The sequence below is a fragment of the Hylobates moloch genome, unplaced genomic scaffold, assembly GCF_009828535.3.
Source record: "Hylobates moloch isolate HMO894 unplaced genomic scaffold, HMol_V3 SCAFFOLD_14, whole genome shotgun sequence".
Lineage (NCBI taxonomy): Eukaryota > Metazoa > Chordata > Mammalia > Primates > Hylobatidae > Hylobates > Hylobates moloch.
The window spans coordinates 51,052,161-51,070,209 of record NW_026652289.1 but is presented as its reverse complement, the minus strand read 5'-3'; the positions used below and the strand labels follow the sequence as shown (position 1 = coordinate 51,070,209).

The 18,049-nt window shown below is 56.2% G+C and overlaps 1 protein-coding gene across 6 annotated transcripts in view; it reads right to left on the bottom strand.

Moving 5' to 3' along the window:
- Nucleotides 1-18,049, bottom strand: part of LINGO1 (leucine rich repeat and Ig domain containing 1) — a 207,583-nt gene that overhangs the window by 10,752 nt on the left and 178,782 nt on the right. Inside the window, exon 1 of one of the 6 annotated variants that reach the window (XM_032174742.2) lies at nucleotides 8,249-8,849. The exons of the other annotated variants lie outside the window; for them this stretch is intronic. Within the exon in view, the coding sequence (XP_032030633.1) occupies nucleotides 8,249-8,254 (6 nt within the window). The 5' untranslated portion in view covers nucleotides 8,255-8,849. Of the gene's footprint in view, nucleotides 1-8,248; nucleotides 8,850-18,049 lie in introns of those variants that run through there. 6 annotated transcript variants of the gene reach the window in all.

Here is an 18,049-nt window from a genome sequence, read left to right as displayed (position 1 = left end):
CGCTTTCGGTTCTGGCAAAAAGTTGTTGGGCCCCCGGGGTGTGTGTGTGTGTGTGTGTGTGTGTGTGTGTGTGTGTGTGTGTGAGAGTGGCCTCTGTGTGTGTGGTGTCTGTGTGTGTGTGGTGTGTGTGTGAGTGTGGTGTGTCTGTGTGTGTGAGTGGCCTCTGTGTGTGTGAGTGGACTGTGTGTGTTTGGTGTGTCTCTGTGTGCAAGTGTGGTGTATCTGTGTCTGTGTGTGAGTGGCCTGTGTGTGTGTGGTGTGTGTGTGAGTGGCCTGTGTGTGTGTGGTGTGTCTCTATGTGTGTGTGGTATGTCTGTGTCTGTGTGAGTGGCCTGTGTGTGTGTGTGTGGTGTGTGTGTGTGGCCTGTGTGTGTGGTGTGTCTGTGTGTGTGTGTGGTATGTCTGTGTCTGTGTGAGTGGCCTGTGTGTGTGTGTGTGTGGTGTGTGTGAGTGGCCTGTGTGTGTGGTGTGTCTCTGTGTGTGAGTGTGGTGTATCTGTGTCTGTGTGTGAGTGGCCTCTATGTGTGTGTGCTGGCTGCCCCTCCTCCCCCACTCCCCGGCCCCCAGCCCCATCACTCAGGTGAGCTCTGGGAAGCTCCATCCTCCCCACACGTGCTCACTGGCCTCAGTGCCTGCTGGAGGTGCCTACTGGGCATGGTGTGGTTGTCTGCCTGTCTGTCCTGGGTCACCCTAGGCAAGCACTCGGCCGCCCTGCACTGAAGGGAGGAATGCCCCTGCCCACCTCACCAAGGCACAGCCATCTCGAGAGCCGCCAGCCTTCCGGCCAGCTCGCAGCCCCCGGCCATTTGCGGGATAAATTATGAATTTTAATTGTCAGAGCATCTTAATGTTTAAAGGCTTCTATATATAGGCTCTGCCCTCCAGGAGCGGCAGGCTTGGTGGAGAGGAGTGGGAGTCGGGCAGGGCTGACAGAAGGCCCATTCTGGGTGAGCAAAATGGGCTCCAGCCAGTGCACCCCGCCCTGCTGTGTGATCTCAGGGGAGTCGTGGACCACTCTGGGCCCTTCCCGCCCCTTGCACAAGGTTGCCCAGTACCCCCACTTAGATGGGAGCTGTCCCAGAGCTGAGGTGGGGCAGGCAAGTGCCTATTCGGGGGGGGGTAACCTGAGAGGGGCCCAAGGACAACCCCAGTCCTGCACCCCAGTATCTCCCTTCTCATGTCTTGAGATGCCAACCCAGGCTCTTGGGGACAGGAAGATGCCCCTCAAGGCCCCCAGCGCCATCCCCTGCCCAGGCCAGTGGCCCCTTGGGACACGTTTGCCTCATCCCCACTCGTCCTTTCACACCTTCCTGGGGCCCCCAGGGGGACCCCTCTCTGCAGCCCCAGCCATCAGGGCCTCTCTATTTGGGAATAGCTCAGGCCTGGAAATCAGCCAACCCCCACCTGGGAGAGCTATAGGCCTTGTGCTTGGGGTGGCGGGTGTCACAGCCTCATAGACTGAGGCTGGCAGTGAGAGGCTGAGGGGTGTGGTGGAACTAGCCTGGGATTTGGGATTAGCCAGAGAGCTAAATAGAATGATGATGAGAATGATGATTGGAAACCCCTCATAGGTGGCCTTTGGTGTGCCAGGCATTATTTCAAGCACTTTGCATATAAAAATTCATTTAATCTCACACCAACCCATTGAGGTAAGTGCTGCCATTATCCCCATTTTGCAGATGGAAAAAGCAGAAGCACAAAGAGATTCCATAACTTGCTCGAGGTCAGTGTTAGCATGATTTGAACCCCAGTGGTTTGGCTCCAGAGTCGATGCTCTTCATCACTTCCCTATAGTGCCTTTTTTTTTTTTTTTTTTAAATCTAACACTAACATAGCATCAGCTATGTGCCAGGCATGAACCTGTATGATCTCCATAACCACCCTAAGAGGCTAGTATTATCCCCATTTTACTGATTAGGGAACTGAGGTGCCAAGAGGTGATGCACCTTGCCCGAAGTCCCACAGTGATGAGTGGCAGAGCTGGGACTGAGCCTGAGGCAGTCAGACTCCCAGCTGTCCTGCCCACTCCTGCATACTGCCTCCCTCTGATTCAGGTTCAGGGGCCTGCTGAGCTTCGTCATCTTGGGCAAGTGGCTTTGCCTCTGGGGACCACAAATTCCTCACTGGGAAGCGGGGAGGGCAGACATCACACTGCCCTCACTGCTGGGGGCTTAGAGTTCAGGGAGAGGGAAGGGAAGAGACACTTACATCGAGCACACACACTAAGTGCTTTGCTGAACTACCCCACCAACCCTCACCACGTTACACACCCGCTTCACTGATGGGGAAACTGAAGCTCTGAGCCATTAGTTCACCTGCCCGAGGTCCTGAGCTTGTCTGGCTCCAAAGGCATAACACCCTTAGAGACCCTCACACAGATGAGGAAACTGAGGCCCAGGGGCATCAGGGACTTGTCCAAGGTCCCACAGCATCTCTGGGCTAGGGCCTAGGAAGGACCCCAGAATCCCAACCGCAGCCACCTTCTCTCCCCAACATCATACAAGGGTCACATGGCCACCCCATGGCGGGGCTGGGTCAGGGACAGGTGAGAGTTTGGGTTATTTCTGCCTCAAAAGGGGAAAAGACTGAAAAACAACCCTCTAAAACATCACAAACCAAGGTCCAGTGAGTTCTGTATAACATGGACAGGCAGATTATAAATAAAACACTTGCCTCTCTCCCAGCCCTGGCAGTTCAAAGCCCTCTCTACTCAAATGAATCTTGGCCACGCCACTGCCAGAGTCCATTTTTCCAACCTGGTAAACTGAGCCCAGTATCCAGGAGGTGATGGAGCCTCCAGTCAGACATATACAGGAGGAATGTCCTGTTCAGGCACAATGGATGCCACTAACCGGCTGCCCATTCATAAGAAGCCCAGACTTGGGAGAGGAACTGGCACCTCCACAAATCTCTAAGGAGCATATCAAGGCAAAGGCTGCAAAGGTCTACTGCAGGCCCAGAGAGGGGAGCCAAGACCCATGGGTGGGCTCACGGGGAGGCCCATTCAGCTCAGTGTGAGGAATCTGATGAGACATTAGATGGCTCAGGACAGAAAGTCTGCCTCGGTAGTAAGTGAGCAGCCCATCATGGGAGGCATGCAAGCTGAGACCATGATCGAGGCAACTGCAGGAGGCCTCCTCTGCTGGGATCTACACCTCAGTAGCCCCTCTCAGCTCTGAGATGCCCCTGTGTTGCATCCAAGTAAAGGAACTTGAGATGGCCAGTCCCCACCCCCCTACTCCCACATCTGCAGCCCTGCACCGGGCTAGGCAGAAGAAGCTTGATGGCCAGGCCCCCAACCCCTCCCAGAGCTGAGAGCAGGTTCTCTGCAGAGGGAAGCAGAGGAGGTGGCAGAGAGAGATTAATTCCCCGAAACAGGAAAAAATAGAAAAACACACACACCACACACCCTAATAACATGTAATAAGAGGTTGGAGACGAGGAACAATGCCCTGGTAATGTCACCCTGGCGGCAATCAATTTGGGTGTCACATGAAATAGGCATAATTATTCTGCCAGCCCCGGTGCTCATCTTTAACCAGCTCCAGGGGCCCAGGCCCAGGCGGGAAAGGCAGCGTGGAATCAGTCGTTGGTGTACCAGGCTGGCAGAGGGAGCTGCTCCAAATTAGCCTCCCAGCACCCAGCTTCTCAGACCTTCTGGGCTGGCAAGGATCTGGAGGGCCTTGCGGGGTTCCTGGAATTTGCTGTCCTTTGTTTGCACTAAACATGCAGGGACTTAACCCCTTCTTGCTCCTCCTTCATCCCACTTGCTTGTGGAGTCCTCCCTGATTGCTCGTATCCATCCCAGACTTCAGGGATGGTAGAGACAGCATCCTCACCACTGGGGGAACGGGTGCCGATGGGATGACTGCTTAGTGAGCACCTAGTACACACGGGCTGCTGCCCATCTCTCAGCCTACATTTCATATACCAGAAACCTTGAATTCCAGGAATGCAAATCAAGGCCATCATGAAATACCATCTTACATTCATTCAATCAGTAAAAATCAAGGCCCCTGACAATACCAAGTGTTGATCAGGATGGGGTGCAATGGGAACACTCATCTGCTGGGGTGATGCAAACTGGTCTAACCAATTTGGAAAACACTTTGGCACATATCCTAGTAAGAGTGAATGCAAACATGCCATACAGGCCAGCAATTCTGCTCCTAGCTCTGTGCCCCAGAGACACTGCACGTTGCCTCAGAGATGGGATGAGAAGGTTCCTGGCAGCATTGTTTGTAAGAGCAAAAAATGGAAATAACCTAAGTGTCCATTGGTAGGAGAATGTTAATTACACTTTTATGATCACATGACAGAACATTATACATCAGTGAAAATGAGCTACATCTACTATTATTCACAACAATATAGATGAAGCTTAAATGTGATGAAGAGGCAAATTCCAGAGGACTGCATATAGTTCATGCTCTTTTTAAAAAGTTCAAAAATAACTAAAACTGAACTACTTATATATGTTAAAATATATAATTTTAAAGAGGAAAGGGATTGTTAAATACATAATTTGAGTAGTCATTGAAAAGGAGGCAACGGGACGGAGTGTGCAGGAGCACATGGGGAGATGTACATCATTACTGGATTGCTGGTGTTTAAGTTGGAGAGTAGGGTAACAGTGTTCATTACAGTATTAATACTACTACTACGATTAATACTAAATGTCTTGATTAATTAACAGGCTGGGCCTGGATTAGTGAGTAAGAGCCCCAGCCTAGAGGTCAGGAAGAAGGCATTCCAGACTGAACCGCAGGTTTGCAAGCTGGGGACTTACAGCGAGTCACTCGCCACCTCTCTGGCTCTGTTTTCTTGGGTATAAAATCAAACCTCTGCACCTACCACCTACAAGGATAAGATCATGAGTGTATCACTGATGTAAACTATGAGTAGCCAGCACTTATTACAGGCTTACTGTGTACCAGGCACTGTTCTAAATGTTTTGCCTATGTTAGCACACCTAATTGTCACGTCCTCCCTTGAGGTGGATACTACTGTTACCCTCACTTTATGGATAAGGAGACGGGCCCAGAGAGATTAAGCAACTTGCCCAAAGTCACAGAACTAGGCAATGGTGGAGCTGAGACTTGAGCCCAGACTTTTGGCTCTGGGGTCCACACTCTTGACAACTTCACTATGAAATAACATTGAAGAAACTGAACACACACAAGTAGATTGTTGTCAGCACAGCTCTACTGAGCCCACAGCACCCAGGGATATTCATTCGTTCGCTTGTTCGTTCGTTCGTTCGTTCATTCATTCATTCATTCATTCTTCCACAACTAAACAAAGGTCAGCATCAATAATGCCTTAAATGTATTGGGAAATGAACCTGCCTTCTCACACTCTTTCTACAAAGAAACTTCCCTGATTCTGGAGTCCCCTGCTCTCTGTGTCTCTGCAGTCTGCTACTTCCCTAGGACTCAGCCAGCCTCCCTCTCTTCCTAAAGCACCTTTGACAACCTCAACCCCCAGGGAGAAATCTCACCCTTCTCTGAGTGCCTGTGTGGGCTACTGAGTACCCTGTTTGTCTCTTCCCAACCCCTGCCTGGGGCATCTTTGACATCTAGCTCTGTGCATTCATGCACAGGTACTCCTTACCACTAGCCAATAGCTACTCCCTTGTACCTCCAAGGGTCTGTCCCATCCCAGGGGCCAGGCAGGAGGGCAAAAGGAAGGGTACTAGGATTGCTCAGGGTGTTCAAGGCAGATCGTGCTTAGCCCAGAGCCGAGCAGGCAGCTTGGCTAGGATGTGCAGAACAAATGCATGTGTGACTAGGCTGGTACAATATTCAGTGCAAACAAGTGTGGTTCTATGCTGTGGGTGACTGGAGAAGGAGGGGCAATGACTTGAAGCAGGCGGAGAGGCTTCTTGAAGGACCTTTTGTCAGGGGATGCAGGGCCAAGCCAGGTGAGGATGGGGGGATACGTGGAGGAACTGGTGGAAACAGAACAGAAAGCCTCCAGAGACTAACCATGGAGGTGGGTGGGGCTGGAAGGCCACTTCCACAGCATGCCACACACAGGACAGCTAGCCCAAGAGACTCCAGCCAGCAAGCTAAGGCCCTGACTCTGAAACCACCACACCTACTGCCCACCACCCCCCACCCTTCCCTGGCTCCACTTTCTCTACCCTCCACCGGACACGCTGCCTCATGCCTCCATGGGACCCTGCACGAATGACTGCACTGCCTTATCTCCCAACAGGAACGCACCCCAACCCCAATTGTGCTTCTCCAGATATCTGCGTCCGAAGGCGCCTGAAGAGCAGCACCACACATGAGCCCTCACCGGCACCAGGGATGCTGTCTGGCCTCATGCAGAACAACCACCCACCTCCACAAGAGGTTGTTTTTTTGGCGGGGTGGGGTGGGGGAGGTGTCCCTCTGGGAGTCTGGGTTTTAGAAAACTATACCCAATATAGGAAAAATGGGTGCCCAGAGGGCAGAGGATGAAGATGAGCCCAGATGAAAGAGGACTATCGCAAGGGGTAAGTCTCTCCACCTCCCTCCCAGTCACACAGGGCTCTTGGCTTTAAGCACATGCCCATCCCCCTGAAAGCTGGTTCCCACTCTTTAACTCCAGACCCTGGGGAACACTGCAGCTTTAACTAAGCCCTACCCAGGGGCTCATGCTTAAATTGTCAGGGGGTGGGGAGGAGGGCAGAGACAACAAGAACCCCACAGGGGGCCTGTCCCTGCCTTCACTAAGCCCCTTCCAGGAGGGGCAGCTGGGTGCTGCTGGGATCCTTGATGTGAGTCTGTGCCCTCTTTCAGCACGGTTCCAAGGAGTTATTGGTCTCTCCCCTGTGCCACCCTATACCCTCCTTCCCACCTCGGGCCATGGGTGGAAAGCAGGAAGGACAGGCATGCCGTCCCAGTAGACCTGCTGCTAGCGCCTTCCCAGAGGCGTGAGGATTTTGAGCTCCTTCCTGGCTTATACAAGGACAAAGGGTCTGGGAGCAGCTGGCCCTCTTCTCCTCACTGACACTCTGCGCTGGATCTGGGGAAGCCCCAGGCTCCCTGCCGCCTGGGTGTCCCGGCTCATTGCTCCCTGGGCATGGGAGGCACCAGTGCTGAAGCCGCTGGCATAATGACCAACAGGGTTGAGCCCAGAGCCGCGGGCCGGGCTGGGCTATGCGCCCTCTGGCTGCCCGAACCAAGCAGAGGACTGAGGAAGGGCTGGGCGAGCAGGAAGGGGCTGTCCAGATGCCACAGCCCCCACCTCAGGGCCTCCTGCACTCCCACCTGCTCAGGGCAGAGCTCTTCCCATCCTCTCAGGCCCCCTTCTGCCCCACCCCAACCCCAAGGCCTCTGAGAACAAAGAGAAGGTGCAGGCACACTCAGGCTGGACCGGGCTGGGCTGTGACCCCAGCAGGAACCGGGAGGGGGCTGCCCACTGGCCTGGCCCCACCCCTCCTCCTCAAAGTGGGATCCGCCCAGAGGGACGCATCTCCTGGCATGCCTTGAGAGCAGAGAGCCCACAGCCCACCCCGAAAAGGGCGTGAGGGGGAGCAGGAGGCTCCCTCCTTACCTCCCTCTTCTCAGCTGGTTCCCACCTCCCACCCGTTCTGCCTTAGAATGAAAAGTGGGGCAGAAGGAGGTGAGAAGCCCGGGCTGAACGCAGACAAAGGGGAGGCCCCTAAAGGGTTCCTGGGTGCTCCCAATCCCCAACTCCCTTCCTTCCACTCTCCCTACTCCCCATCTCCTTTTCACTGGGCAGGAGCTGGAAAGGGGCGATGCTTGTGTGTGGTGGGGAGCTGCCATCCAGGCTGGAGCTTGTGGAGAAACCCAGCCCCTGACCTGTGTCCACCAGCTAGGGAGTGTCTGGTGCTGGTGGGGGCTGCCTGGGAGCACCTGGGGTCCACGAAGGGAGGTACCCACCCAGGGCTGAGCAGGCGGCTTACCCTCTAGAGTGACCAACACTCAGAATGGGAGCGGGGACAAGAAGGGGAGACCACAGCAGGGCTGGGACCCCAGGGGGGCCCCTCCCCAGCTCCAGGCTCCCAGCTTACAAACCCGGAATTTGTTGGGGTTGGAGGGAGGGGAGGTGGGAAAGGAAGAATCTTCATTTCTGAGGCTTGAGGGGAAATCAGGCCTATGACCCCAAAGGAGGTCTGGGTGGCGCCGAGGCGCCCTGCAACCCCAGGAGGGCGCAGCCAGGGCCGACGGCGGCCCCCAGGGGCACTCGCCGCGGGGCTGCCCGCTCCGGGCTCGGCCGCGGCCGCCGGGCTCACCTGCATCTCGGGCGCGCCTTCGGTCCGCTAGGCTCGGTCACCAATCGCATGTCTCTCCAGCCGGCCTGGCCAGGCCCCAGCCCCTGCCCAGCCCCCTCCTCCGTCTCCTCCTCCTCCGACACCTCCGCCCGGCAGTCCGCGCGCCCTCGCGGGGCTGGCTGGCCGTCTGTCCGCCCCACGCGGGCGGCAGCCGAGCCGGAGCCGGGGCCGGGGCTCGGGAGTGGGAAGGTGGGAGGCCGCGGCCCCGGCGGGCGGAGGGGCGGGCGCGCTCAGGACGCGCGACAGGGGCTCCGCGAGCCTGCTTCTGCCCCCTGGGCCGGCCCAGAGCCGCCGCCGCCGCCTCTGCCGCTGGGGCCGGGGTCGAGGCCGGGCGCGCTCCGCCGCGGGGCCGGGGCCGGCGGGCAGAGGCCGCGCATGCTGCTCGGCGCCCCGCGTCGGGATAGGGGCCGGAGCGGCCCGGGTGGGGACTCCGCGCCCTCCGGGGCCGGGACTGGGACCCACCGCCGCCGCTGCCTGCGCTGTCGCCCGCCGCCCGCTCCGGCTCCCGCGCCGGCTCCCGCTCGGGCTCCGCGCTCTGCAGCGGCGCGGGGAGGGAGCGCTAGGAGCGAGCCAGGGAGGGAGGAGGGATCGAGGGAGGAGGGAGCGAGCGAGCGGCGGGAGCCGGGCGGGGGAGGAGAAGGCGCGGCCGCAAAACCTGGTGATGGTGGTGGTGGGGTGGGGGGGTGGTTCGTCTCCTTTCAGCGGAAGGGGTGGAGAGCGAGGGGCGCCCCAGCCGCTGCCCTGCACGCTTAGGGCAGCGAAACAGGCAGGGGTGCGCAGGCGAGGGGCGCACCAGCCAGGCGCTCCAGCTCCGCGCCCCTCCGGGTCCGGGGCTCCGGGCGAGTCCCGGGCCAGCCGGGTCTCGGGGAGTCCGGCCTGCGGTCCTCCCTGGGTGTATGCGCGCACACCGTTGTGTGTGATTTTGTGTGGCCACATGCGTGTGCATGTGAGCGCGCGAGTGTGTTTACACGTGTTAACTGGGCTGTGGACGAACACACGCACGAGGACGGACAGGGCTCCCCACACGAACAGGGTTGTTTGGAGGGCGGCATGGGGAGGCCGACCGGGAGTCCCCGTCCCCTCCTCTCGAAAGTCCGCAAGGCTAGAGGGCCCAAATTCTAGCGCAGGAGGGCGAGGCAGGCAGAATGGAAAGCTCCAGGGGACGGCGAGGAAGCCGCGCTGGCCCGGCCGCTCTACCCAGGAGCAGGGTCTCGCGTACCTCCTCGCGGCTGGGGTCCCCGCCCAGCCTGGCTTCCTGCCCAGCAGAGGGCGGCAGGCCTCTCTGGCCTGCTCCGTCCGGAGGCCCTGCATCCAGCGGCCAGCAGGGGGCGGCGCAGAGCCTCCGTCTGGGCTTGACTGTTCCCTCCTCCCGGAATGGTCCCGGGGATCCTCGGCTGGGGCCACAACTTCAGATGGGCCCAAGGAATGGGACCTGTCCTCGGAGATCCAGATCCTCCTTGATCCTCAGATACAGAAACTAGGCCAGCAGGGATGTCTTGGCAAAGCCTGCACAGTAGGTTACCACCCTCAGGACCTCACCTTTTTCCCTGTACTACCCTCCTCCATCTCCGTGAAGCCAGACGCCCTTTAACACCAAGCCAGTTTTATTAGAATAACCATCAATGCTGACACCACTCGGCAGGGCCATCCCTTCTCCACTGCTGGGAACAACCCATTAGCACATGAATACTCCTAATAGCTTGAGTCCACAGGGGCAGCTGAGGCTGGGGGAGGGGATCTAGCCTAAAGCCTCTCGGATTCTGGGGCAGACCCTGGAATCCCACTTCCAGTGACACCCCCTCTCCCAGGAAGCCTGCCCAACATCATTGCAGAGATGCCTGGTTGCCACGGAGGGACCTCTCCCCACCCCCAACAGCACCTTGTTTCGCCGCTGTTCAGCCTCACACACAGCCCAAAGGCTTGCACAGACCTTCCCTTCCAGCTGCACCATTTCTGGGTACTTCTCAGTCTCTCTGGCACACCGTTGCTCTGGACAGTCCTGTCTGGAGCACTTTCTCCTGTCTCCTATGTCTATGCCCATCCTCAACCTAGGCCTAGCTAGAGCCCCCTCCTAGCATGTGTCCATGCTATGCTCTACTGTGAACTGCACGTTCACCCTCCAGCAACTCTGGGGGAGGCACTATTGTTCCCCTGGGACAGAGGGAGGGAAGCCCAGGCCCAGAGAGGTTCCAGGCTCTGCCCATGGTCACACAGCCAGCAAGCCACGGAAAGGGAACTGGACCCGTCTTCTAGGGCTGAGTGGACCAGCAGGGGGCAGGCTCGGCAGAAGGACTTACAGGTGGGAGGTGAAGCAGGGAGGCCAGCACAGGAGTCCCCCTCCCTGCCAGAGCCCAGCGCAGGCGGCTCCCCGGTCCCTCAACTCCGCGCGGCCTGGACCCCTCCCCAGACTCCCCAGCCCCCCCACCCCGGCTGTTTGTGAGCTACCCGTGCGCTCCCGCCCTCCTGCGCCGCCTCCTCCCACCAGCCCGACAGGAATAGACGCTCGCTGGCTCCTGCGTAAAGGCTCCGCCAGGCACCCGGCGGGCGCGCAGACCCGCTGGGGGGCGGGGGCGGGGGCGAGGGCTATTCCTGGTGCGGTGACTGACGCAGGCAAGGCGCGGCCACCACATCTCTCCGCCCCCGACTCACCTGCTCCCTGCCTCAGTGATCTCGGCGGAGAAATGGGGGAGAGCCCACTCATTCCACCTCGCCAACCCCCAGGTGCTACCGAAGGAAGCTGGGGTCCTGGGGTGGGGTGTTTTGGCGCCCACAATGATCCCTCCGCGCCTCGGAGGCAGCAGGGATGACCACAGAGCTGTGTCTGGGAGGAAGGGCCCCTTGGCCTCGGTTCTCCACTGTCAATGGCATCCAAGCCATTCCCCCTTCCCTTTGTCTCCAAAACACATGACCCCTCCCAGCTCTCCCTGTTTTATTCCAATGGAAACGACGGGGAGCTTTGGGGGAACAACTTGGAGGATAGGCCTTTTTGAGGGTCTAGTTTGGGCCTGGTGAGAGTAAGGGTCCCTGACTTTGTCACCTAGAGACTCCAGGAAAAGGGGGTCTGTCACTGGGTCCCCACCCAGTCACCTCTGCATGAGCTGTGGAACAGGCATCTCTCCTCTCCTGTCGGGTGGGGTGGTTCCCAGCAGAGTCCTCTCAGGGGTCTCAGGGCCATGGCGAATGTGACACACCGAGATGGCCTAGTCCAAGTGTTCTCTGGCACAACCAGGGGATTGTGTCCAGGAGGTACAGCTGAAGAATGTTCCCCCGCACCCCAGGCCTTTGTGCCCGCTGGACCACCCTCGTGGCATGCCTTTTCCCTGATTTCTACCTGTGCTTCAAAACCTAACCAAGACCCATCTCTTCTATTCCTGCCTCCTCTCAGACTGAAATGACATTAGAGGCAAGGCCCAAATCTTTTCCCTCTATCCTCAGACTAGGCGCTCCCAAGAGCAGGTCTGAGACTGCGTGTCTCAAAGGTGGGCACACAGCAGACCCTGGCTGCAGGCTGAGAACTCAGCAAGTCCCAATAAAGCAGGAGCCGGTGGCTGGAAGGAGCCAGCCTGACTGCTCACTGCAAAGCGGAGAAGCTGGAATGGGTTTGCCGGGGAACACAGGAGGAGGGGATAAGGCCCTCCAACATGTATTCAGCCCTTACTATAAGCCAGACTCAGCCACACTTCACATCTTCGTCTCTCTGCAAGATTGGCATTGCTGTCCCTACTGTACAGATGAGAAGACCGAGGCTCTGGGAGGGCTGGTGACTTGCTCAAGTTCACTCTGTGCAAGAGTTAGAGCTGGGCTTTGAAGCTCTGTGTGTATCTGATGTTAGTCCTGCTCTCCTTTCACTCTGAGAGGCTGAAGAGGCAGGAAGCGGAGCTGGGGTGAGGACCAAGGGTCCCCCGGGCACAGAAAGGAGAGGGTGGCACACACAGGCCTGCCTACATGCCTGCTCTATGCTGCTCCTATCCACTGGCATCCCAGCAGCTCGCAGGGTTTTACGATGATGATTATTTCTGAAGGCACTCGAAATTAATGATGGCTCTAAAATGGCTGGGACAGCAGAGTCATTGCTGAGACCTCTAATTAGCAAGAAAAACGGAGACCAGGAGCCTGGGAGGCGAGTGGGGGTTGGGCAGCTGGCACTGGGCATGGAGCAGGGCTGGGGGAGTGAGGTGGAGCCAGCATCCAGCTGAGGGGCCCTGTGGAGCTGGGTGCTCAGGTGGACCCCGTGTTCTACTTTATGCCACAAGTTAACTTGTTAACTTGCTGTGTGACCTTGAGGGGGTCACAGCCACTCCCTGGGCCAAGGTTTCCCCAGCTATGCAATGAGAGGTTGCCCTGGGGGTTCTCTAAGCTCAGGGCTCCTTGGACAACCCTGAGCCCCTAAAAGCTGAAGTCCAGAAGCTGGGGGCCATGTAGCTTCCAAAAGCCACCACAGAGACCCACAGCCCTCCATGGTGGGGTTGCTGAGGCCGCTGTGTAATGAAGTACTAGGCTAGAGTGAAGTGGATCGAGAAGTGGCAGAAAATCCATAGGTCAGGCCCTGCGCTGGTGCACTGTGGAGGCCAGCCAGGGATGGAGGCACCTGAGGGGGCTAGCGGGACAGTCCCTTCTTGGAGGTGGTCCTGGAGATGTGCCCCCTCCTGACCCCCTCCTCGAGAGTCAGAGGGGACTTGGGGACACCAGCTTCCCATGTAAGCATGTCACAAAAGGTCAGGCCTGAGTATCTTAAAGGAAAGTCCCTCATCCAGTGCTGCCCAAGTCTGGATCCTCCACATACTGCATGGGGCAGCCAACATGGGGAAGGCACAGGGGCTCACCTGAAGGGGTTCTCTCCCCACAGTGGCTGGCCCAAGTTTGTGTGGAGATATGCAGGTTCCCAGGGAGCATCCATGGTGGGTGCAGGCTGAGGCCAAGACTCAAGGGCAAGGGTGTGGGGGGCCCACCCCCCTTAACTGGGGCATCCTCTTCCCTGGCATTTACTTCATGCTTGTCTTGTCATCGATAGCTTTCTCAGCCCCTCAAATCCTCTCCCCTTCCAATTCAGGTCCCTGTGTGTCCCCCTCCTTCCAAAAACCTGCTGAGAACCTCACCTTCCCCTCGGGCGGGGCTGTGTGTCCCTGGACACCTTCCTGAGTCTCAGTTTCCTCCTCTGTATGATAATGTCAGTTTCACGGGGTGGTGTGAGGGTCTCATGACTTAACATGTGGCTGGTATCTACCTGATGCTGATGCAGTAGGAGCTTGATAAATGCAGGTATTTTTAGGTGATCATACTGACTGTCATGGTCACTGGCTGCCTCCTGACCCCTTCTCTGTAAAGTCAGGGCTCTATCCTAAGGTCCCTTTCAGCATTCCCACTCGGAGACACCTGGACCACATTCTCTGTCCCCTGAAAATCAGGAATACCCTGAGGGCATGGATTCATCTTGTCTCCTCCAGTTTCCACAGCCAGCCCAGAGCCCTGATTCCAGAGGGTCTGATGTCTGCAAATTACACTTGACTGAAGTCTCTTAAACAGGAAGGCCCAGTAGATTCCCCTAGAGAGGAGGGCCAGGGCAGCATGGGGGCAGGGATACTCTTGAATCCATACTTCTTACTCCCTCTCACCTTGGGGCTTCGTGCACCCCTGCCTCCAAGGAAATGTTTCAGCACCAGTGACGTGTCACTTGTCTAGAAGCAACGTAGTCGGCAGCCTCCTCTACTGGGAATCTCACTGGGAATCAGGGGAGGCCCAAACGCTCTTGGAGAACTCAAGACAGAAGCCCTGGCAGAGAAATGAGGTCTGGGCCTGGCCCCCACTCAGTGCTGCCACGGCCCTTCTGCACTGGGTGGCCTGGCTGCTGTGTCTACAGTGGCTGAGAAGCAAGAAATTGGTCTGGGGCCAGTCCGTAAAGGGCCCCTCAGCACTACCCCCGTGAAGTCCCTCCAGGAAAACACCCAGTGTTCCTGACCTTGAGTTACTGTGGGATGCAGTAACCTGTTCTTAAGAAGTCAAGGAAGTGTGCACTTCTTTAAAACAAAATTAGGAGCAAAAACAAAAAAAAACAAATAGAAACTGTAAGGAGATCACTCCCTGGCTCCATGGGAACTTGGGCTCTGTGCTTGGCAGAGAGGCTCCTCCTGAGAGCCTGGCTCGGCTGTCCCCATGGATCATGTCAGGGGGAATTTGAGCTAATGTGTGCAAACAGGCAGCACTATTAGCAAATCCATTCATTAAGCGCTTGCCTTAAGTTCTGTTGTGCAGGAGACTTGTTTATTAACTTAAGTCGGAGCCTGTTATTAAGTCAAAGGCAGCAGAGTGGCTCGAAAGGTGCCTAGCATCAGGGCCAGTCAGTCTTGGGTTCCAGTTCTGACTCTGTCTCTGACTCCTGTGTCACCCTAGGCAAGTCACTTTACCTCTCTGAGTCTCAGTTGCCCAGTGATAGGCAGCCCCTAAGAGGATTCCCAGTGGTCCCTGCCTTCTGGTATTGCCCTGCTGGTGTAATCCCCTCCCCTTCGGTGTGGGCTGGATCAGTGGACCCACTTTTAGTGAACAGAATACAGCAGAAGTGACACAATGTCACTTGTGAGGTTAGATTACAAAACAACTGTGGTTTCCATCTTGGGTACCTTTTATTGATCACTTGCTGTTTGCTATGAGGAGGGCCAGTTGCCATGTTACGAGAAGCCCACATGGAAAGGAACTGATGTCTCTAGTCAACCCCCAGTGAGGCCCTGGGACCTTCCAATAGCCACTCAAGTGAGCTTGGAAACAGCTCCCCTTTGAGTTGAGCCTTGAGATGACTGAAGCTCCGGCTGATGTCTAGATGGGAGCCTTGTGAGAGACCCTGAGCTAGAGGTACCCAGCTAAGCCTCACCTGGATTCCCAACTTACTGAAACTGGGAGGTAATAAATATTTGCTGTTTTAAGCTAAGTTTTGGAGTGACTTGTTATGCAGCAACAGATAACTAAACTCATGCTCCATCTGTAAAATGGGTATAATAACTCCTTTCTCCCAGTGTGGCGAGGGCACTGAGATAAGGCAGGCGAAGTGCCTGCTCTCAAGGGGGGCAAGGAATGGCCCGGCAACTTGGTGGTTATCCAGTAAAGGTGAAAAGAGGCACACTCTATGACCCAGCAATTCCCTGAGGCACGAGCACAAGAAGGCAGGCAGAGGAACGCGCATGGCGGGATTGTTTGTTATAGTGAAAAACAGGAAATAGCCTAAGTGCCCATCATCAGGAAAAGGAATGTACAGAACATGGTACATTTGCACAATGGAATACTATGCAGCAGTGAAAACAGCTATGCTGGAGTTACTTGCATCAGCATAGGTGATCTCATAAACACGATGTGGAGGAAAAAATATATGTACAAAGTATACCATTTATCTCAAGCCCCAAGCCCTATAAACTGCATATGGATACCTACAAATATAGGAAAAGTATTAAAACATGCAGGACAGTGATTAACACCAATTCCAGAGGACTGTCACCTCTAGGGAGAGAGAAGGGGAGATGGCAGAGTCAGGCCTACCCTGATCCCCACACTTTGAACCCCACACCATGAGCAGCACGGTGGTTCTAAGTGTGTTATCCACTCACTCAGCAACCCGCTCAATCCTCTCAGCGACGCTATGGGCTCCCTTCTATTACTATCTCTTCTTACAGTGGGGAAACTGAGGCACACAGAATCCAGGGAGATATTCCTGGGCTTTCCAGCCTAGTGGGAAGCCAGGTCCTGGTTCCTCACTCTGTCATTAACTTGGAGGAGTCCACATTATCTCCCTGGCCTCAGTTTATTTTTCTATGGCTTGGGAGACGCTCACTCCTTTCCCTTGATAGGTGTGGCTTGAGAGACTCGCAAAGTCTTGATTAATCAACCTGGAATATTTGCAGAGACCCTGTGAGCCAAGCCTGGTGCCAGCTACATGGCAGGGGAGACTAAAAACAAGGAAGTGTGGACAAGAGAAGGTGTAAATAAGACAATTCAATCCTACGTAATTCAGTATGGTTCAATTTCACATGGGCTCAATTCACGGACAGACAACGGGTGAGGTTAAGGATATTACTTGAGCGCCTCTGGCATGCTAGGCCACATACTAGGTGCTTTTACAAATCATCTCATATAAGCCTCAATCACACCCTGTAAAGGAGAGACTGTTATTATCCTCATTTAGCATTGAGGAAACAGGATCAGGAAGGGTGAGCAACTTCCCCAGGTCACACTGACAGCTGAGATTGTCAGGATGTACCCTCCTCCCTCCATTCTGACCTGTCCTCTGTTTGGTGTTGGGGACATAGATGGAGAGACCAGGCCTTGGTGCCCACTGGGGGATCTCAGCACAGACCAGGAGAGTCTGGAGGAGTCCAGAGGAGGTGGAGCAAACAGGAGAGGCTTCCTGGGGGAGGAGGGTGAAGGCAAATGCTTCAGTGGGCTCACTGGTGGTGAGACAGGTGGAGGCATCCATCCATTCATCTCCTCATTCATTCATTCATTCATTCATTTATCAAATGCCAAACATTTGCCACAGTTTTCTCTAGGCCCCAAAGCCCATGGCCTGGCAGGCAAGACTCAACCTAGTGTGATCCAGGCTGAGGTGGGAGAAGTGGGGGTGGGGCTGCACACATACAGCAGGCAGGTCAGACATCTAGGAGGAAGCAATGGCTGAGCTGAAATCAAAGGGTGAGTTGGGATCAGTCAGGTACACAGAAGGTAGAGGCTGGTGCTCCAGGAAGAATAGCAGGTGCAAAGGCTGGGCCCTGGGATGGAGGGGGGAGACAGCCAGCCCCGAGGAAGGCCACTGCTAGCCAAGGAGGTGCCACCTCAGCTGAGAGCGGGGTGCAGGGCTGAGGCTGCCACCACCTCTCGCCCAGGTAGGGTGGCTGCCTGCCTTCTTCTCCAGCTGATGGGTCCCCATACCATCTCTGCCCTGTTGGGTAGGCTGGGCCCCTCTCCAGAGAGATTAAGAGCAGGGGAGTTTGAACCATAACGGTGTATGTAATTATGTGCAAAAACGAAGGAGGGCTCCTTAATAATTGATGGTGGGAGAGAGTAAATATCGGCAGAGGCACCCAGCTGCATCACCCCGGCCCGTCTGGCTGGGACCCAGGGCGGCTGCTTGGCCGCTAATATGCCTATAAATTATTGAAGTTATAAAGAAGAAAGCAGGTGTCATGTCGCACCCATAAACAGCTTGTTAGCTAAGACTAACGAAGGCGCGGCCGGCCTCTTGGCAGTGCATGAGCTCCCCCTACACCCTCCCTGATTACAGAAGGAGACAGATGAGGAGTGGGCGTGGTAGGAGGCTGAGAGCCTGACTGGCCCCACACCCTGTCTCCCACCATCTTGACCCACTGTGGAGTCAGGTGGTGATGGGAGACAGAAGAGGCCTAGAGATAGAGAGAGCCAGAAATGGGGCTGTGGCTGTCCCAGCACTGTGGGTTCAGATAGCAGCTGGACAAACCTGCGACAGAGGATGTCAGAGGTCCTGCCCAGCCTGATAAGCTGAGGCCAGCTAGGATGCTGGGAAGAACTAGACACTGGGGTCGGACACTCAGGGTGCACATCCCAGGGAAGCCACCTGTTGGCGGAGTGGTCTTGGGCAAGTCACCTGCCCTCTCTGAGTCACTTTCCATTCATGCCACCTGGGGATACTCATGCCTATCTTGGTGGGTTGTGGAAAGGGTTCTAAGAGCATATGCGTGTGACATTTCTTGTGGACAGTAGGCCCTCATGAATGGGGCGCTCCTCCACCTCCGCCTTCCACCCCCATCT